The 22,938-nt window shown below is 33.8% G+C and overlaps 2 protein-coding genes and 1 long non-coding RNA gene across 13 annotated transcripts; 2 read left to right on the top strand and 1 right to left on the bottom strand.

Moving 5' to 3' along the window:
* Positions 1-1,078: 1,078 nt before the first annotated feature.
* On the top strand, positions 1,079-3,420 carry LOC141718292 (protein FAR1-RELATED SEQUENCE 5-like). Its single transcript, XM_074520677.1, has 4 exons — positions 1,079-1,145; positions 1,808-2,547; positions 2,637-2,845; positions 2,919-3,420. Exons 1-4 carry the CDS (start codon positions 1,079-1,081, stop codon positions 3,418-3,420), a joined length of 1,518 nt encoding a protein of 505 aa, XP_074376778.1.
* Positions 3,421-7,430: 4,010 nt separating this feature from the next.
* Positions 7,431-19,897, bottom strand: LOC141717680 (uncharacterized). Of its 11 annotated transcripts, none has more exons than XR_012573729.1 (6): positions 19,693-19,897; positions 18,554-18,642; positions 10,614-10,792; positions 9,492-9,611; positions 7,562-8,058; positions 7,431-7,511 (listed from the first exon to the last, which is right to left on the bottom strand). It is a non-coding gene; the product is annotated as an uncharacterized LOC141717680 (long non-coding RNA). The 11 variants fall into 11 exon arrangements; XR_012573727.1 differs by having other exon boundaries at positions 10,618-10,792; XR_012573731.1 differs by lacking the exon at positions 9,492-9,611 and having other exon boundaries at positions 19,693-19,896.
* Positions 12,269-17,264, top strand: LOC141717679 (protein SUPPRESSOR OF GENE SILENCING 3-like). Its single transcript, XM_074519854.1, has 6 exons — positions 12,269-12,376; positions 13,998-15,075; positions 15,230-15,524; positions 15,618-15,862; positions 16,119-16,276; positions 16,915-17,264. The coding sequence occupies exons 2-6, from the start codon at positions 14,020-14,022 to the stop codon at positions 17,114-17,116; spliced, it is 1,956 nt and encodes a 651-aa protein (XP_074375955.1). The 5' UTR covers positions 12,269-12,376; positions 13,998-14,019; the 3' UTR covers positions 17,117-17,264.
* Positions 19,898-22,938: the final 3,041 nt, after the last annotated feature.

Here is a 22,938-nt window from a genome sequence, read left to right as displayed (position 1 = left end):
TTCAGTAATTTTTACCTGCAAATTAATAATATCTCTATTACATGTAAAAAAAATCAATTATTAGCTACATTATCGTACTTACTTTTCCCTGTTAAGTTGGATTATTCCGAGATTTGTGATAAAAAACAAATTACTCAAAAGAAAACATTTAAGTGATGTTTTATGCACTTCACTAAAAAAATAGTAGAATAGTTTTACTTCATTAAATATGATTTAAATAAATAATAACTTATTTATAATTGGGTTTTGGCCCACAACCCCGGGTGATTGTAGTAACCACCTTCCGCGTTGTGGCAGTACTACCAGCAATGAAACATTACACTATGCGCAATGAAACAATGCTGCAGATACTGCCGCATTATTTCATTGCAACGGTACTGCCGCATTGTTTCATTGCAACCTTGCAATGAAACAATGAAGCAGTTATTTAATTTCTTAAATAACAAAAAATTATATTTTAATGATTTAATTTGTTTCCAATAATAACGGAGTTAAAAAGTATATAATTAATTTTAACAACCACTTGTTTCTATATTTACTATTTTTTTTACTAATTCCCATTTATATTATCAATTGTATAATGAGTTAAGAATTTAAAATTTAATTAGATATATAATCGGAAAAATAATTAAAATATTAGTTTTAATGAAAAACATAAAAAATCGCAGATGATAACTGAAATGTATCACCTTTCGATCAATAAACAATCATACTTGTTTGTCTTAAACTTTTTTGAGTGAATTCTAATCAAATTATTTTAATTTAAATTTTAAATATTTCAAATTTATGTATAATAACACATTTGTACTGTATAATGAAGTTATACTGAATTAAAAAAAATTCTATAAAATTTTTCCATTTTAAAAAAAAATAAGAATAAAATAATATAGAGAAGAGAATATTGAAGAGAAAATGTAGAATGAAATAAAGAAGAGAATGTTGAAAAGAAATGAGATTACAAGAGCTATTTATAGGCTGAAAATCTGAATTTTAAAATCCAAAAATTAAATTTAGGCACAAAAAAAATATTGCGGAAACTGAGGGGTGGGACTGTTGACTAGTCTACCGCAATGACACAATGCGGAAAGTACAACTGCAGCATTGCTTCAAAGCGGCAATCGTTACTGCAGCAATGAGCCAATGCGGTGGGTCGGTCAAACTTTTGACCAGTCAATTTTTATTAATATTGGCACAAAAATTGATATTGATTTAATATTTGCACAAAAATTAAGTAGGAATTCACAAAAAAAGTATAAAATTAATAATATAAATTTTAAAAACAAAAATTAAGTATGAATTCACAAAAATTGATATTGGTTTAATATTTGCACAAAAATTAAGTTTGAATTCACAAAAAAGTATAAAATTAATAATATAAATTTTATTATTAAAATTGATAATTTGATTTTTTAACTAAAATAACTCATATGATAATTTTTAAAAACATAAAACTCACAAAATTTTGTAAATAATTAAAATTCAGAAATACTCTAATTAAAATTCATTTTTAATTAGAGTACTCCCGCATTGATTCATTGCTGGAGGCCGCAATGCATGATTGCGGGAGGAACTCTGTCATAATGGCTCCAAAATCTGGTTGGTGGTTATATTTAATGGGTCACAACATTGCTGGAATGTTTCATTGTTGGAGACAGTTTTTTTGATTCAACATTTACTTTCTTATTACTCATTTTACAATTTACAATTTACTTTCAACAATTTCAAATTTACTTTCAATTTACTCATTCTTGAAGGTGATCTCAAAAGGTTAGTTTTCGATTGTTGATGGCTTCTTTTTTATTTAAAGCTTGTAGTTCCTCTTCTAGTGAAAATGATAATTACGATTATTATACCCCCGTTAGACGAAATCCCGTAGTTCGTCGTAAGTTATTTGTTGATGAAGATATTGTAAATCTTGATAGTGATGATAATATGAATAATGTTGGTGGTGATAATATTGATGTTGATAATGTTAGTGTTCATAATGTTGATAATAACGTTGGTGGTGATAATGTTGATGATAACGTTGGTGGTGATAATTTTGACGGTGAAAATGTTGATGGCGTAAAAGATGAGAAAAATGGTGAGAAAAAGAATCATGGATTTAAGAATAGTAACGATGTTGTGCCTTATGTCAGCAAGATTTTCGATACATTGGATGATGCGGAAGCATTTTATAGGAATTATGGTCGAAAAAAGGGATTCGAGATAATGCTTTGGAATACTCATAAGCGAACAAACAAAAATGAACCATCATACCGTTTGTTTATTTGTCGAAAAGGTGGAAGGGTAGGAGCGACGCCGTTGGATTTTGGTAAAGGAAAACGAGTTAGAGAGGTAATTCCACGAACGAATTGTGGTGCTCGAATGTGTATTGTTCACAAAGTGAAGATGAACAAATGGCAAATTAGTTCGATGGATTTAGAACACAATCATAAATTGGTGTCGCCGAAAAAAGTTCAATTTTTTCAAAGATCACTCAACATAGATCCTATGACGCGATCATTGATTGAGTTGTTTAACAAATCGGGAATTGAGACGAGCAAAGTAATGAAGTTTCTTAGCGAGACAAAGGGGGTGTTGAAAATCTTGGTTTTTCTAATCAAGACGTACGTAATGTCAACCGTGATATTCAGCGCCGAGTGTTTGATTCGGGGGATGCGGAGTGTGGATTACTTTTGCTACGAGAACTACAAGAAAATAGTTTTGGTAATTTCTTTTATCGGGTGGATGTAGATGATGAGCATCGTGTACGGGGTTTGGTGTGGGTTGATCCTCGGTCCATGAACGCGTACAATAATTTTGGTGATGTGGTTACGTTTGATTCAACTTACCGGACGAATAGGTATTGTATGCATACCTATTACGGGCGTAAACCACCATTATCAAAATATACTATTTGGATTTGCAATTGTAAGGGATGAGACTGAGGCATCGTATAAGTGGGTTTTGAGGACATGGTTGGAAGCCGTCGACAATAAACCGCCTCGAACAATTATTACTGATCAAGACATTGCATTGGGAAATGCCATTGCCGAGGTCATGCCTATGCCACAAACAAAGCATACATATTGTACATGGCATATAAGTAGTAAGTTTCTCGAGAAGTTGTCTTATTTGTACACAAATTATCCGGAGTTCAAGACAGAGTTTAATGCATGTGTGTACAAGTCGTTGACACCTACAGACTTTGAAGGTAGATGGGAGCAATTAGTCGAGAAGTACGATCTTGAGGATCATGCTTGGTTAAATGACATGTATGTTATTAGAACTCAATGGATTGGTGCTTACACGAAGCAACATTTTTCCGCCGGCATGACTACAACTTCAAGAAGCGAGTCTACAAATTCTTTTTTTGATGAATATGTGCAATCATCTACCAGTTTGAAGGAATTCATTGAGAACTCCCAAAAGGCTTAGGAGACACAATATCTGAAGGAGGTTAAAAGTGGAATTGAGACGGCAACTTCAAAGATCAAGATCAAGCCTCGCAAGTGCAATTATTGTGGGGAGATCGGAGGAGAACATGATGCAAGAAACTGTCCCCTAAGGGAGGAGCATGATCGAAGAAATTTTTAGGTTTTAACCTAATAATTGTTGACAAGTAGTACATTGGTTCTTTTAACTTTTCTATTTAAGTTACATAATATTAACGTTATTTAAATTTACACATAATGTTGCATATTAATGTTATTTTTTAACAAAACCAAGTTTAGTAATATTAATATTGTTTAAAATATTTTCAACAGCAAAACTCTTATTATCCAACTTAAAATATTGTAAGAAAATAGGGACAGAGCACCTAGCAATGAGACATTGCTAGAGGTCACACTGCAGCAATGACTCATTGCGGGGTACTCTGCTCCACCCAAAACTCACTGCCTCTTTTTTTTAACAAAAGTGAGTTTAGTAATATTGCTGGAGGTACTTACTGCAGCAATGAGTCATTGCTGGGAGCTCTGTTTCACCCAAAACTCACTGTCCCTTTTTGTTAACAAAACTTGGTTTTTAGTAATATTAATATTTTTAAAATATTTTTCAACACCAAAACTCTTAAAATAACTAAAAAATGCAGTATTAGTGGTAAAATTTGAAAAAAATGATTTAATAAACAAAGTCAACTAGACCTTAAAATAGTCAACATGACCTAGTGCAATGCCTCATTGCTGGGTATGGTCACTGCAGCAATGATTCATTGCGGGGTGAATAAACTGTAAAATGTGTAAAATATGATATCTCCCGCAATGATTCAATGTTGAGGTCTGTGACCAGTTTTCTGCAGGAAACTGACAAACAAACTAGTGCTTGCCAGGTTTTCTGCAGAAAACTGGTCACAGACCTTTATACTACTAACATCAACATTGCGGGTGATTTACATAGTTTAAGAAAAAAAATGGCATGGTTCCGTTTATTTTTATAACTTACCAACCTGTTTCAACTAAATCTAAATCAACAAACCAAAAACCAATCAAAGCAACCACAATCATGATCTAAATTAAACTCAACCAATCAACATCAAATCTAAACGCAACATCAAATCTAAACGCAACATCAATCCAATAAAAATAATCATAATCAATAACAAAGAAAACACCGAAACAAATCCAAAATATAAACTATATTCCCCTGTTCCTCTGCTGGATCCCATAGTCACTTATCCGTCTAGCGAGCCCTTTTGAAAGCTCCCAAGCTATGCGATACCGGAATGTCCAAATACCCAATACAGGCTCCCAAACAGCATCTCTTAACGATATGCCATTAAGTATAGCATCCATGTACTTGCACATGTACACGACACAATCATGGGTATTGGACTACATCGGTCGTTCCTGTATGAAATGAACCTTCAACTTATGTCCATCAAATCTGGAAGGATCAAAGTAATGCAACATAGCTGGCACCATGCACTCCTAGAAAGGTTTGGTTTCATATAATTAGTAACCAACAATGACAAGTGTACGTAAATTGACTAGTAAAGTAATTACGAAGAACATAGAATACCATGACATATATATATCGAGAGTAAATACTCTTAAGACTATCCCCCCATTCAGCTAGAGGATCAATTAAAATGAGCTTATGTTGTTTAATGTCCATAATGAACAAAAACCAGTGAGCATCATTGCAGCAAGGGTAGAAAGCAAAGTCATAATCCAATAATGATGGCCCAATGCGCTGGACTATATATGAATCATATAAACTATGCAGACCGGCCAACTGCACATCTGAGAGTTCAGCTTCGGGATGGGCCGGCAACATTGAAACAATTATAAAAGATCAAATGAACTACAAAATCAAAGAGTTATCAATTATCATTAACTTAGTAATGCATGAACTAAAAAGTACTTTTTGTTTTACCTTCAAGTTCTTGCAATAATCTTTTAACAGCAGTTGCACGAAAAAGCTGAAGTTAAAGAAGAACTTCTTAGCCGTGGGCTCCAGACCCGAGATGGACTCCCTAACCTTTAACAACTTTATATAGGCATCCACGACATTTCTGTCTAAATCACATTCCGGCTTTAAGGTCTGGACAAAATCCCAAGTAAGCTCAGCAGTGCCTCTATGATCTCTCCAAATAAAATCATTCTTGTGACCCCACCAGTGCTTGTATAGCCAAAAAATCTTCCTGTTTTTCAATGGCCTCGTCATATCAGCACGCCGCCCAGGACCACCCCGCCTCAGTTTATCCTTCAACTTGTCTTCATCAGTGTCCATCTGCAAATACATTTCTAGAGCATCAAATCAAACACATATTCATGACAAATCAAGAGCATTCCATCCACTGTCTAATCACAACAACATATCTCAACTTACTATGCCAAACTATTACTAGTACATGAACCATTAATTAGCATAAACGAGTCAAATTACTACTAACCATTAAAACTTTAAAAAACCAAAACAAAGAATACCATCTCCGAACCATTAATTAGCACAAAAGATTATACCAATTAGTATATAATTTAATGAATTATTAAAACAACTGATTTTAATTGATATATAAACAGCTGATTTTTTGGGAAAATTAAAAAATAAGGCTGGACCTAATCATCGAGTAATCAACAAGGTAACATCGAGTAATCAACAAGGCAACATCGAGTAATGGAACATTGAGTAATAAACACAAAAATGGACACAATATTCACTTATATCTATGGCTCATTGCGGAAGCAGCAATATTGCGGTAGTATGTAATTGTGTGTGTGTGTGTATACGTGTGTGTGTATCATACCTGAGTAGCTGAATCGCCTGAGTAATGGGTTGAAATCCTTTGAAATCGCCGAGAGTGGGAGAATTAGGTTTTTGTTATTATGAAATTAGAGATTTTAGGAAGAAACGGATTAAACCCGGGCCTCATCTGCCGCAATGGCTCATTGCGGAAGTTGCAATGGGTCATTGCGGCAACGAGGGTTATTCTGTAATTTCACGAATTTTAAGTAATAGTTTGTTAAAATAAAGAATTTATTAATAGAAATATATAAATACAAAATAAAAATATAACAACCAAATAATAAATATATTAAAAATTTATACATCAATTAAAATTATTTATATATATATTATCTATTATTTTACAATTATATAAAAATAAAACTAAATTATTTGAAAAAATGAAGCATTGCTTTAGGCGCATTGAGTCAAAGCTGTAATACTCTCACAATGTAATATTGTGTAGCCTGCATTGAAGCAAAGCGGATATACCCCGCAATATAACAATGCGGTTATTAGAACCAGTTATGGCTGTGGAAGGGCACCCTTTATAATTAAAATTAAACAATTTTTGTTTTTTTTTGAAAGAGGACTGGACCGCGTGCATTGACATATCTCCGCTAGGAGTGTAGGGCTACAAAACTGTTGTAGCTTTAATTCTAGGCTTATGGTTACAATGGACCTTATAGTAAGCAGCCATATAAAAATGTCATAGCTTAAATCTTAGGGGTTATATTCATTTCAGATTTTAAAGGATTGATATTAATTTATCGATTTTGGAAGATTTTCGTTTTAATTGTTCGTGAATTTTAACGGAGTTGATTGAAAAATCTCGAAGAATCTTGCTAATTTTGTAAAGTTTTCCACAAATCATTCAAAATCTCGTGTATTTTAAAGAGATATCAAAAGATTAAAAATAAACTAACAAATCCATTAAAATCCACAACTTTTTTTAAAAAAAAGATCCACAAATTTTTGAATACCATCATATTTTGATGAACTTTTAAAAATCCAAACCGAATACCGTTAGATTTCAGTACACTTTTGAAAATCTAAATTGAGTACACTCATATTTTAAAAGACTTATTCTAATTTATATTGAATACCATCAGATTTCAAAGGATTTTTTAAAATCCAAATTGAATACCTTTTTATTTCAAAAATCAAAAAAAATCCTTTAAAATCTTGATTAAATATACTTTAGGACTCGTAGAAAGGCCCTTTTTATTTCAAAAACAAAAAAAAATCCTTTAAAATCTTGATTAAATATACTTTAGGACTCGTAGAAAGGCCCTGTTTACCTATAAAATACTAACATACACTTTAGGACTCGTTGAAAGGCCCTGTTTACCTATAAAATACTAACATGGATAACGCATTGGTCCATTGCGCAAGATACATGAGAACAAGATATGTTTAGTTGCAGTAGGTCAAGGATTTCGCCAGAGTTCGTTCGTTCGCTGTTACAGAAGATTGTTGCAGTGTGTGCCTTGAAAGATATTGGGTCGGGGAGGCTGTGACTTTACTCCCGTGCAATCATGTCTTCCACACACATTGTATTCATGCAGCATTCAATCATGACTATAGGTGTCCTTTGTGTAGACTTAAGTTTCCTGTGCAGCAGGACTCTCTGCCTCCCGCTTTGCAACACCTCAAGCTGCCATCCCTCCATCCAGTGTCCAGACGTCTAATATATCTTCTTCTGCTGGGGATTCTGCAGATTGCAGCTGACAGAATCACATAACACTGCCTTACCTTCTGTTATGCTCTACACAGGTGGCCAAAATGTTAAAAATATTGGCAAATTGCGGTATGTTCTCCTCCACTGCAGCAACAATACCATTAGCCCTGCCGAACAGAGCAAGCATTTATGGTTCCTGCCTGTAAATTAACTTGAAATATATCTCTCTAACAAAATGTGAAGAAATATGTACACAATTGTAGATCTGTATCTTGTAGAAGACAACAGTAAACCACGTATGTAAAATATAGAGTTCAACATATAATTCTGTTACATCACAAATGAGCATAACGTTCTACTTATAATCTAAGCTCCGTCTATTTTGTAACGAACTTGTGTCAGCCGATGACAGCTCATTCTATTGATTTGATCCACACTAAATGTATGTTAACTTGACTTATACAGGCCGACTTGTATATTGAGTAACATTTCCCTTCAAATTGGGAGGAGCAAAGAAATTAACAACTCCCAACTTGGACAGAAGATACTGCAGGTGATGAAAAGACAGGGTTTTGGTGAGCAAATCGGCAGTTTGCTCCTTAGATGTAATATGCTGAGTCCGGACCATTTGTTGTTGAACTTTCTGTCGAACAAGGTGACAGTCAATTTCAATATACTTGGTACGCTCATGAAAAATTGGATTAGACGCTAGATGCAGGACAAATTTATTATCATAATGCAATAAAACCGGGGCAGACACTTCAATGCCAATGGATTTCAGCAAAGACAATAACCAAACAAGCCACAACAAGTGTCAGCTAAAGCATGATATTCAGCTTCACTAAAGGAACAAGAAACTGTGACCTATTTCTTACATTTCCAAGAGAGCAGACAAGAACCAAAAGTAACACTGTTATACAAGACATGCCTGTACAATAACAAGACTAAGTCAAATTGACAACCCTAAGTAAGTTGTATGATAATCTAAGTTTGTATTTTGTATTGTATCACTTAAGTATGTAAAAGTGTAAATAGATTAGACTGGAGTATTTTTTTGTAAACAGTCTCAAGCCTAAGAATAAACTCTGAAATAAGATCATGAAGATTATGCCTAAAAGAAATAGGTTCTTGAAGATCATGAAGATCATGAAGATTCTTGTTTCTCAGTTTGTGAGGTTTATGGCTAAACCAAAAGAAGGAATCATTGAAGTTTTTGAAAGGTTCAATAAATTGATAAATGACTTGCAGCTACATGATAAATATTATGAAGCTGAGGAAGTTAACCTAAAATTTCTACTAGCTCTTCCTAACCATCTTGAACAGAAAATATCAGCTATTAGAGAAGGAAGAGAAGCAGAATAACTTTGGAAGTTCTATATGGAATCTTGAAAACTTATGAACTTGAAATGATGCAAAGAAAGTCATTCAAAGCACACCATGGTCATGTTGTTGATGGTTCAAGTGCTTTAATTGTGAATGACAGAGAAGAAAGTGAAGATGAGCAAGATGATCAAGTTTCAGTTGTTCAAGCTATGGAACAAAAGAACAAAGGACCTCAGAAGCAAGTTGTAGTGGAGCTGGAGGAAGATGAATATTATACCTTGGATGAGCTAGATGAAATGGACCAATCCATGGCTTACGTGGCTAGGAAGTTCTCCAACATAAGAGTCAAGAAGCCAAGATTTTTCGAAGGCAAGGGACAGTCTTCCAACAGCAGCAACTGGAAACCAAAAGCACAGTACAATTCAGTTAGCAAAGGTGGCTACAAAACATGATATGTGGACAGATCAAAGATAAGGTGCTTCAACTGTGATGAGTTGGGTCACTTTGCTACTGAATGCAGAAAGCCTAAAAAGGTGAAGAAAGATAAGTCATATCTTGAATTAGAAGCAAAGTATGAGGCTCTCTTGAGGAAGCAGTCTGGAAAAGCTTATAATGCAGAAGGAAAGAGTTGGGATGATACTGATATTGATGATGAGGATGAAGAGGTTGGAAACGATGCACTCATGGCTTTTGAGCAAGGAGAAGCATCTACTTCAAAATCAAAGGTACTAACTCTAACCCCTATTGATTTAAATGCTAGTCAATATAAGGAGACTGTGAAAAAGATGAGTGTATCTATCTTAATAAATGGCTCTCCTACAGATAAATTTTAAACCACTTGGAGGCCTGAGGCAAGAGAACAGCTCCCGCCACTTCTTAACATCGTAGGCGAAGTATTGAATATGATACATATAGGTAAAAACAAAAACCTATATAAAGGGATCAAGATAGGCAAGGAAGGTTCGGGAATGCATACATTCGCAGTTTGTTTGCAAATGATATTATTATAATCCTCGAGGATACAAACTCTGTTACAGGAACTAAGAGAACGTCACACTCTTTGCAAAAATAATTTGGTTTGAAGATTAACTTTCAAAAAAAGTGGTCTCTAAACAATAAAGTATACTACTCAACAGCCAGATAAATGGATTTGATATATTGGGACACTGGCTTGTAGAATTAGTACATGGCCACTATCATACCTTGGTATCCGATCGAAAATTTCACTTTGAAAGTAAAATTTCATAATAAACTTAACAAATGGAATGGTAAGCAACTTTTAATGGTCGGCTGAATGGTCCAAAATACAAAAAATATCATCATGCATCTCATTTCGTCAATATTTAAACAAGCAAAAGTTCCAAGTAGCAACATTTTTAACAATGAAATATGATAATACCTACGTTGAATTTGAACCGGATACTAGCGGGATTTTCAATCCCCAGACAAAGGAACATGGCAAAAAAAAAATTTGCTAGTCCCCTGCTCAAAAAAATCTTCCACCCACTCATGCTTTTCCAGCTGCAAGTTTTTTAAAAACTCCTCTTTATGTTTTGGCAAAGCCACATAACTCCTCATCTAAAGAAAAATTAGAACTTAAAGTCAGAATTGCACTCCAAAAAATTATAAAAAATATTAATATATCAAGTGCATTTAAAGAAATGAAAATGACAACTACAATGTTGACATACCATCTAGGAAAGATTACAAACACAAAGAATGATGTGTAGACCTATAACAATCACACAAGAACTTAATTGACATAAATAATGCAACAAATATATAGTTGTTATACATTATAATGCAGACTAAAGGATAGTTAAATCTATCACCGCCTTCGAAAAAATGAATAAGTTAAGCACATACTTTGGGTGTAACTATATATTAGAGAGAATCTCAAGATATACTTTACCACTATAAAATGATATCTTTGGTTAAATACAATTATTTATATACTTTACCACTATAAAAATATTTTAAGATATTAGTTTCGGGTACAATTTTATGTCTAACTATTTGTATTAAGAAAGATGTTCACATAAAGAAATAGATGGGTTCTATTGTAATACCCCACATACATTACACTAATGCTAATGATAATTATTGTAAACAACATTATACAAAATACAATATAAACTCATTAAATTTTATTTGCTAATAATTATCGTTGTAAATAACATTAAACAAAATATAATATAAACTTACTAATTTTTATTAACTATTTACTGCGTTACAAACCCACATAACCCATTTTAATCAAGTAACATTTCTCCTATTGTCATAAAAATTTTCAAAACAAATATCTTAGATCCATATACTAAAGATAACCTTTTCCCCACAAGGAAAACCTTTTAATTATTTTTTTTATAGAAATTTCGGCAAAAATCTAGATCTAATTAGATTTAAATTTATCATTTTCTAAAATTGTTGATGGTACGTCTTCGTTACACGTTTGAGTTTAAACACGTTATTGAACTAAATCACAAACTCAAGTCAAGCCGAGTAATTTTGAGCTTTGACGTCTTGTTAAATTTGGAATCAAGGTAAAATTTGATGACTACTTAGACTTAACAATTTTAAAACTCGATTCGACTTGCCAAGAATTTTTTTAGCTCGAAACCAGTAATTGATAGTTTGAGTCTAAAAAATATCAAACACATGAAAACTTTAAAGAACGATGGATAAATATCTTACAACTTATATTATATGATCGAATATCAAAAAGATAAAATATTAATCTACTAATAAAAATATGGTACTTTGAATTTTCTAAGAAGCTCAAAATTATGATTCCATTATATTAATCTTTAGCATTTCTTTTAAAGATATCTTGAGCATAAAATAGAGAAAAAGAAAAAAGAGAACAAGTACATATTACCAAAATAATTCTTCTAATAAATGCATTAAACTAAAAAGAAATAATTAATTTTCACCGAAAAACTGAAAATAGTATGAACGGGGCCCACCGGATTTGAGAAGATTATACGCCTACCTACTAAATTTTTGAAATCCGGAGTCCTCAAGATTATCACACAAGCCCCTTGTTTTCACCCACAGTCATACTTATTTCACCTCTCTCTACAATATACATACAACTTATACACACACACACATACAAAAGCCTCTCCAAAAAGCTCTGTTTCATAGCTCGACCACAATCGGGTAAATTCCTCTCTCTATTCAATCGATTTTTCCGTTGCGATATCGATTTAATGCTTCATTTTATGCATCTATGTATCTTGTTTTTGCTTGTTTTCGTAGGTATTTGTACTTGTTTTTCATGTTTTAGAGTTTTAAAGGCTTATTCCTCGTGGTTTTTAGTGTTTATTTGTTGTTTATATACATGTTTTGTTGATTAAAATGATGTTAGAGTTTTAATACTATAAGTTGTTTTCTTATGTGTTTTAATGGGTTTTGTTGGTGTGATTGTTGTCTTCATGTGCCTAATGTATATATACAACATCAAGATTTTTCTTTTGTTTTCGATATATCTATTGTTATGTTTTCGTACATTATCTTATTATTTCCGCTATTTCAACTATACTTTAGTCATTTTACGGCTTTTAACCTTAATTTATGTCTACATTTGTGTTTATCGTGTGTTAATTAGTTGTTTATAAACATTTTTTTGTTGATTAAAATAATCCAGGGTTTCTATTTTCCAAGAATTAAATACTGTAATGTGCTTTTATGAGTTCTAATGGTTTTTGTTTGTGCGATTGTTGTTTCATGTGCCAAATGTATGTATTTGACATCTAGACTTTTCTATTGTTTCTTTATTATTGTGTTATGTTTTCACATACTGCATTTTTTTGTGATTTTAAGGGTTTTAAGCGTAGTTTATGGATACATTTGTGATTTTAGTGCTTATTATACATGTTATGTTGATTGCAATGATTTAGAGTGCATATATATTAGGGTTTTGATGTTGTAAGGTATTTTTATGGTTTTTTTGTGTTAAATGTATTCAAACACTATATAGACTTGTTTAATGTTTTCATTGTATTCATATTGTTATGTTTCTGTATGTTATGTTTTTTGTTTCTATCATTTGAACTTGTTTTTCACAATTTCAGGGATTTTTAGTGTAATTTATGTGTACTTTGTGCATTTTACTGTCTTTTAGTTGTTTATTTGTTTATATACATGTTTTGAAGATTAGAAGGTTAACAGTGTAGATTTTTTAGGGTTTTAATATTGTATGTAAGGTGTATGGTTTTTGTTGGTGCAATTGTTTTATTCTATCGGTCAAATGTTTGTATACACCATCTAGACTTGTTTGATGTATCTGTTATATGTGTGAGTCTCTGCTCTTATACCTTTGTATGTTAACTTATTTGTTTCTGCCTTCCCGGTCTCCAAATTTTCTTTCGTTATGTTAGAGGTTTTTAAGGTTAATCTTTGTGTACATTTGTGTTTTTTGTTTTTATTGTTATTACTTGTTTACGTACATGTATTGATAATAGAATTTTATTAGAGCATGTATAAACATATATCAGGGTTTTAGATTATTTATTATGTGTTTGTATTTTTCTATAGGCATGGGTGATCAAAATATGGAGTAATCTGTGTGTGGAATATTGTGCTTTGATTGTGATAGTGCTGTTAGGTATAGGGTCTGAACATGTCAGTTTTTTTGTTTATGTTATTGCTATCATTCTTAATATGCTAAAATGTATGCAGGGTAACCAAATTTTTGTATAGATAGACATTTATAAACCTTGAGACTTTCTGTCATTTAACATGTTTTTTTATGATAAGTATTAAACAACTATTGCATCAGGTGTGCTTTGGGCATTATAACGATGAGTTCAAGAATAGGGGGAGGATCTGGTGCGAAGCTACCTACTGCTGGTTCAACTGAATCGGCTAAGGGAAAAAATGTCGCTCAAGTTTCTAATCGCTGGGCTGATCAAGTGGCTGATAGGGTGTCAGCCGTTAGTCACGATTCTGAACAGGATGGAGGCTGGGAGGAGGTAGCTAGAAAGCCCAGAAATAGATTTGTAGGAAATATGGGGAATCAGAACTCCAGTGCGAAAGTATCAGGCAATCCCTGGACAGGAGCTAAGGGGCCTTCTAATGCCCGGACAGGAGCCAAGGGGCCTTCTAATGCCTGGCCAAAAACTAAGCAGCCTGTCAATGCCTGGGCAGGAAAGGGTTCGGCCAATTCCTTTGCAGCACCAGCAGGGGAAAATAGAATGCCAGCTGGAAGAGGTTGGAATCAATCTTCTAAAGAGTATGTGAACCATTATGATCAACCAGCTGTTATACCTCCTCTGGAGAAAGGGTGGCAATGGCGCAGTAACCCGTCTGAGGTAGAAAAGGTGTATAATGTACCTGCTCTCAACCCTACTGATGCTATGGATGACAAAGAGGAAGAAAAATATGTCGATAAAAGTGGTGACGAAGAGGATTTTAATACTGAAGATTTTAATGATTCGGATGAATATGACTCTGATGAAAGCCAAAAGAGTCACGAGACTCTGAAGAAGAGTACATTACTTAAGGGTTTCTTTGAAACCCTAGATGACATGAAAGCAGAGGAAATTAATGAACCTGATAGGCAGTGGCACTGCCCGGCATGTCATGGAGGGCCTGGTGCAATTGACTGGTATCGTGGACTGCAGCCCCTAATCACCCATGCTAAAACTAAAGGAAAAAGAAGGGCAAAGGCCCACAGGCTACTTGCTAAACTGTTGGATGAGGAGCTGCGTAGGAGGGGAAGCTCTGTAATCCCTGCTGGTGAAGCCTTCGGAAAGTGGAAGGGTTTAAACCAGAGTGAAGTTAATGATCGGGAAATAGTATGGCCGCCTATGGTCATAATTATGAACACCCAACTCGAAAAAGATGAGCACGGAAAGGTAAATTTTCTTTTAATATGCTATTGGATAATGCACACTTATGTATTAACAAATATAGCTTCAAATGGGAAAGAGGTCTACCGTGTGGTGATCAATCCTTTATTTGTCTGTTTGTTCTTGTGCCTTACCTTTTAACTTAATATTGCATTTTCAGTGGATTGGAATGGGAAATCCCGAGCTTCTTGAGTACTTCAATAATTATGCAGCAGTTAGATCACGGCACTCGTATGGCCCGCAAGGGCATCGAGGTATGAGTGTCCTCATCTTTGAGCCCTCCGCTGTTGGTTATTTTGAGGCTGAGCGATTAAGCAAGCATTTCGAGGAACAAGGGACGAATCGTGAAGCTTGGGATCGTCGACAGAAGCTGTTTCTCCCTGGCGGCCAGCGCCTGCTGTATGGTTACATGGCAGAGAGAAGAGATATCGATAAATTTAATCAGCATTCTCAAGGTCCACTATTTTTTCACCTTGTGTTAAGATTACCTCTTTCATCATATTCCTCTTTTTTAGTTAAGTAGATTTTTCTTATCTTTGATTTGCTAGGCAAATCCAAACTCAAGTTTGAGATGAGATCTTACGAGGAGATGGTAGTTAACCCAATGAAGCAGATGAACGAGGACAATCATCTCCTCCACTGGTACAAGAACGAAGCTGTGAAGGAGAAAAAATATTCAAAAACACTTGAAGAGTCCTTTGGTGCTTTGACTGAGAAATTGGGCAAGACCCTGGAAGAGAATCGCATAGTGCGACAGAGGACAAAAATGCATCACGAGCAAAACAAGGAGGAGGTAATCAGTGATCCTTTATAATAGATAGGGAAAATATTGTATGACTGTATGGAACTCTGTGCAAGTGTATATTGTAATTGTCTTTTGCTGCACAATTCACTTACAATCGGTATCTCCAGTTGTCACATCTTGTTACGTCACATCTGTAGTTGTCAGCTTCATTTCTCTAATTGCACAGAGTAAATTTTATTTATTTATTAAAGAAAAGCATTTGGGTGCATTTTTAACTGATGTTGGGAATTTAATTTTTCTTTAGATGGACTTTCAAGAACAATTTTATAAAGAGCAACTCAGGCTTATTCACAAAGCCAGTGATGAGAGGGAGGAGATTTTTGAGAAGGTACAGCAAGAGAAGAGGGAGGAAATTAGGATCTATATGGAAAATCCTCCTTCAGCAGCGGATCATCAATCCAGGTACAATGCAAATAGTATGTGAACAGTGTTACTCGTGTATATGCATATCTTCTTTTCTATGCCATAAAAAAGCCACTGTAAGATTTAGCTCATGTTTAACAGGGGTATTGTAACAGTTTCTGCATGTTGGTAATGTTAGTTAGCTACTACTTGTTGGACCTTTTGGCGCTGTGTGGATGTTAACTGTGAGCATGGTCATAATTTTTGTATTTTGTGAAGTATCAATCCCTTGGGTTTGTCTGCTTGTCATGTTGTAGATTAATTTCATTTCCAATTGTGTTACTGGTTTTGCTTACTAAATTTTAGTTAGTATGCAGTTATCATCTTCCTCCATTGATTCTTAATTGTATTATTTATAGACTGCATCTTGTGTAACCGTTTCTGACTGAGGTTGCAAGCCTTTTTATGTGTCATTGTGGGATGCAGTTTATATCAGTGTGGCTAACTGCTAGAACTTGTGCTACATATGTTCTCTGCTAGTTTTATCGTGTGTATTTGTGTAAATGTATTAAGAAAACAAAAAAAAAGTGTCATTTTTTCGCTATTATTTGCTTGTTTTCTTACTGTTTAAATTCGTAGTTATAATTGGTTATCGTCATTGTGTTTACACCTCTTCTGTATTTGGGTTCGTGAAATAGGATCGAGCAAGGTGCTACAATGATTTTGTCTCACCAAAAAGATATGGACAACTTTGCTGACGAAAGGGACAAACTTTTGAAAGATCTGGAAGATAGGAAGGTCAAGCTAAAGAAGGAACGGTATGAAGAGGATTTCAAACTGGAGAGAGAGTTTGATGAAAATTTGGCACGGCTGATGGAGAAGTACAGCCGTATCAGTTGAAGGAAGAGCGCCAGATTTGTCATCGTGAGAGAATGATAGTGATGTGGAGGGCAGCAGCGGAACATAGTCTAACATTAATGGATTTTAGAAACATGCAATTGTTAAGCGTTTAAATGAAAACTTATAATATGGAGCTTTAGGCTTCTAATCGCAACTGCCTAGGACTAAGCGATTACAAGAAGCAAGTTTCAATTTGCTCTTTGTGGGTTTTTATGATGAATGATATTTAAATGGTTTTCTTTGATTGGCCCCATTATAATATGGTTGCTGATCTATGGTACTTTGAATCGTTCATAGGTCTGGCACTTGACCGTTCTGTATATCTATGATTGTATGGTACTACATTTGGCTGACCCTTGTGCACATGAGGCTATAGGTATGCCCATTGCATGGGCTTCTGCAGCCCATCTACCACATGTCATCAGCTTATGCTGATGTAGAGAACTGAAACACATGTGCTAGTCAAACATGCCTACAGAAGGTATTTACTCTGTGCAATTCTAAAAGATTCTTCTTATAATCATGTTTGTGTGTTTTATGACTTCTATAAAACTTGGGGTCAAGTTTTCTTCAAGGGAAGAACGACGGGGAACGAAAATAAAACGAATTTTTATTTGTATTAGTAAATATTTCAATTAAATGTAGTAGATAAATTAGTGCATTTACTTATTTTGTGGGGCTAGTAGTTTACTTATTTTATGTGGGCTAGTAATTATCTATATTCGTACCTATACACAATAATCCTAAGTCTTAGCTTAGCTTTCTAGGTTCCTGGTTTCTATATAGTTTCTCTTGGTAATCGGGTATGTGGCGGTGTTTCGCGGAGAGGTATTTCGTCGCTGTCTTCCGAACGCCTCTCTTAGTCTTCTAATGTTGTGTTTGATATCCAACTAAATTAGGAGTTGGTTGGAATTATAGGTATGGGAAATTTTAGGGGCTGTTGTGCGATTTTATAATACAGCTCAGAAGTCCAGATTACGTATTTTTAGCTACGACAGTCTGACATGATATGAATGAATATTATAGTAATAGTCCTAGGAGTAACTTTAAGCTTAAGCTACTTATACCCCTGCCTGTGGCATGCATATCTACCAGAGTACCGAAACTACAAACCTTTGCATGAGTAACTAAAAACCTCACTCTCTTTCAGTTTCAACAAATACTTGAACGGATATCCCCAAGTGAAATATATGCAGGCATGTACGTTATTTTAAGTATATAAACTCTAACTCTAACCTAATTATATGATAGATATGAACTATAACATATGATGTAGACAGAGTTACTTGGAAAACCATGTACATGGTAGGTAATTTTGTATGAGCATAAAATTCAAAGAAATCATGATAAGAAAATTCTAGGAATACAACAAATTACCACATTGCAGCAAATGCTTAAAAAAAATATTACACATACTAGCACAATTTAACATCTAACCTCTTAAGTGTGAGCAATACTCAAGCAGCTGCGCATGTTTATGGTTAAATATCTTAACTCTTAAGGGAGTTGGTTCCAGTAGCGCATACCTGGTAAAAATGTATTCAAAAATTAAACATCTCAAACAATTACCAATTTCTCCATACATGTTGGTTAAAATAAATATGAGGCGTTCATTAAGATATTATGCTCTGTGTTAACCATATAACTCTCTTAAGTACTAAAATTTATAATGTTTCCTAACACGATATTTAGGAAGAATATAATAACGCCAAAAACTATGAATGAAAAAATTAAATAAAATTGGTAATACTACAAAAGGGATGCGCAAATCATATAATTTATAAAATTTTAAGATTTATTTCGTTATGTAAGTTTCACCCATAAATATTAGACAGCTATAGCATTAACATAGTTAATTGTAGCCATCCTTTGTTTACAATGATGCCTCATCTCCCTTCCTCCAAAATCATAGCAACTCCTCATACAGTCTCTCTTTGTTATTACTTTTCCTTCATAAATCTTCTCCCACTAGTCACATTCCCAATAACAGATTAGCATTTTCTGATATCACGTGCGATTTACTAGAAAATTATTTAACAAAATTATCACATTATAACTAGAAACTTATAGTCATCGGAGTTATTAAAACTTAATATTACTCCAAGCCTTCATCATGGTTCTCGTAAAATATTTACTCAGCTATAAACTTTAAATCCGTAAATAGCAAGGCATCTAAATAAGGCACGATTTTTATGACTGACTTTAAAAAACAATCAAACCTAATTAGCATGTTATTAAGCTACAATTATCACGAATATCCACTGACGATCACCCTCGTGAATAGTACGTTGTTCTACTTCTATGAAATATAGTCCTTGTTCCATTAATCACTAAACAGGCTTAATTTAAAAATTCTCAACAAACTCGAACTTTCGTATTTCATAACTAATGCAATCAAAATTCGGAAAACCTTTTACACTCTACATACATTTATCGATTTCTTCGATAAACAAAACACTTTAACAAACACAATTTAAGCTATATACAATTTAATAATCGACAAATAAAACAAGTGGATGATAAAATACATACAAGAATAACTGATGCGTGTATATACATACAAGTGTGTATTGTACCAATTAGCAAAGAGTTCGGGCGAGTTTGGCCACCGATAACTGAGTCGAATTAGCCGGAAATTGGAGCTTCATATCATATTACTCGCCGGAGATATATACAGCGAGTTGTATGTATTGCCGGAGATATGTTCAAAATCAACTAATTAGTCAAACAATTAGTTTAAATAAAACTAATGTTAATACAAAATCTAGGAAAGTTAAATAGCTTACAAATTGAGAAATTATCAAAAAATGCCAACAAAGCCGTTTTTCGATGTTTTGTGCATGTGTTAATATTAACTAAAAAAAGAAAAAAAAATACTATATTTTCTAGTTTTGCTTGCGATTTTTATAATGTTTTGAAAATATTTGTAAAAATTCAGTCCGCAAACAAAATCATTCATATACATAGCTTATTTTAAGTTTTCTTAAAAGTAATAGTAACTTTTTTCGATTGCATTTGAAATTGAATCGAGTTGTAAAACCGTATTTTGCAAAAAAAATATAAAATCGTATTTCACAAATAAAAATTTAAAGAAAAAACGAACTTTAAAAACCTCTTAAAAATATTTTTGAAAATGAAGTGATAATTTGTGTAAGAAAATAAGGCCATGAAACATCTATGTTATTGGCATTCCCACTTAACTAATGAGTGAAAATATATAATGACTCAAGTCCTAAACATACATAAAACAAAATATAATAGTAGAAGCTATTTTTTATTATATTTTGATGTTTAATGACTATATTTACATAAAAAGGGGGTGGTTAAACTTTTTTTTCACGCAGGAGATCCGGATCCATTTTTTATGACCCTTAGAATAATCTGCAAAAAATACAAACTTATATATTTTTTTCTAATTTTTGTCGAGCGAACTTATATATTCTACATTCTTGACTACAATGCATTCCAAAAACTAAATATAGGCTCTATTATTTACAATTTTTCTTTAATATCATTGCACATTATTCCTGATGCACGTACTGATGCACATACTCAGACTTATAGATACAATTTTGAATGAGTTTAATGAATTCTTATTTGTAAATGTAGCACAATGGATCAACAGTCACAAAATTGTGCATCGTGTACGAGTAGTGAGGTTAATGTAATTTACGAGAAATTTTTAAAACGGAGTCTCAGACACTGCAGTGTGTAGGTTGGATCTATCCACGGAACACATAAAACAGAGTCTCCACTTTATTTTCTAATACACCTTCTTCACCACTTTATCTCGCTATCCTGCGTGACAGTTGAGCAGTTCACATGGAAATGCTGGTGGCACTGCTCTAAAACAGTTTTCATCGTAGGTGCAACAAACAGACCAAATATTCTCAGGCCAGGACGACAGGACCAGTTAACTACATCCGCCTTCCAAACGATGCTGCAAGTATACTGTTGGTTGTAATGGTGCAGATATAACTTTGCCAGTGATCATGCAAGTATTCCATTCAAGAAAATATTGAGAAGGTAAGATTCTAGTATAGCCTAGTTAAACTTTAAAGTGCATAGTGAGACATGTATTGCATGATATTTGTCCACCATAAATATGTTTGAGATCTATTAGTCAACCGGTGCTTTCCTTTTAGTCACAGTTTGAAGGGTTACAAGCTCCTCGGGTATATCGGAAACCTTTATTATTATTTCATTGGGTATGTAGGTATGCAGTACTGCATACCTAATGAGGAACCATGCTCCATATTCACTTGCAATCTTGCACTAGGCCTGTATTGGTATCTCGTAAAGTTCAGAGTTCATAACATAAAAACCTCATTTCTCTACCATACAGTAGAACATATCACTTAATAGTCTATTATCTGGGACTTAACACAACAATACCAAACTTCTAAGCTAGCCATACAGACTATTAAATGCTGGAATATTAAAGTATTTGGGGACATAGACAACCAGATCCAAATCTAGCAGGCGGAAGCAAACTTTGCAGAGACTAATAAACTAGACAACAGCCTTGAATATAATCCACAATTTCAACAAACAATACAAACTTTATAACAAAAAATTTAGCAATCTGAGGCACACACATAGATATATAGATCTCTGTTTGGGGAGGGGGAGTATCAAAATATTTTATCGAGTTATCGTCAAAAGGGGGAATAACTAGGTTATGAAAATTAGATACTACTAGACAACAGCCTTCAATAAATTCCACAGCTCAAAGTAACATACGAACTCTGTGACCAATAATTCAGCTCGCCGAGGCACAAAACAAAGATTTATGGATCTCTGTTATGGGAGGGAAATGGGGTGAGTATCGGATTGTTTCATAACTTTGTCAAAAGGAGGAATAATTCGGTTATGGAAATTAGATCACAATGCCTATTGTCTTAAAGCGGATCCACCTAAAAGGAAAACTCGTCTGATTTCTCTTTCAACTAGAGGAGTTAGCAAGTTGAAGACTTGTCAAAGTAAAATAGCTATATCCCCCCTTAATCACATTTACCTCAAAAATAGGATTATGGATAGTCTTATCTGAAAGAAAAGACCGGTTCCATCAAAGGGAAGACAGTTTCAGAACTGTTTTATCAATTCAGAAATCATCAGCGGCCTTAAAAATAACAAATAAAACGCTGGTATAATCCTCAAATGGACATTGAGAAGGCCTTTTACACAATCGAGTGAGGGTCTCCTCTCGACTGACCTACAACTATGCTACCTGAATTAAAATGGATCATGTGGTTGAAAGGATTTTTAACAGTTTCAAAAGTTTAATCTTTCGCCTACAGATAAATTTTAAACCATTGGGAGGCCTGAGACAAGAAAACTGCTACCCTCCGTACTTCTTAACATCATTGGCGAAGTATAGAATATGATACAAATAGGTAAAAACAAAAACCTATCTTAAAGGATCTGGATATGCAAGGAAGGTTGGCAATGCATACATCAGCAGTTTATTTGCAAATGACAATATTTTAATCCTAGAGGATACAAACTCTGTAACAGGGACTAAGAGAATCTTACACTCTTGCAAGAAATATGTGGCTCGAAGATTAATTTTCACAAAAGGTGGACTCTACCCAATTAAGTACACTACTCAACAGCAAGAAGAATGAATTGATATATTGGGACATTGGGTGGTAGAATTAGTACTTGGCCACTATCATACCTTGGTATCCCATCAAAAATTACACATAAAAATGAAAAGTAAAAATTCCATCATATACTTAACAAATGCAATAGCAAGCAACTCAGCACAAAATTTAGGTTCAGGACTTTAGGTAAAGCAGGACACAATTTGATTTCAGTTG

The sequence above is a fragment of the Apium graveolens genome, chromosome 4, assembly GCF_009905375.1.
Source record: "Apium graveolens cultivar Ventura chromosome 4, ASM990537v1, whole genome shotgun sequence".
Lineage (NCBI taxonomy): Eukaryota > Viridiplantae > Streptophyta > Magnoliopsida > Apiales > Apiaceae > Apium > Apium graveolens.
Note: the sequence above shows the minus strand (reverse complement) of the source record. Positions and strands in the feature narration are given on the sequence as shown.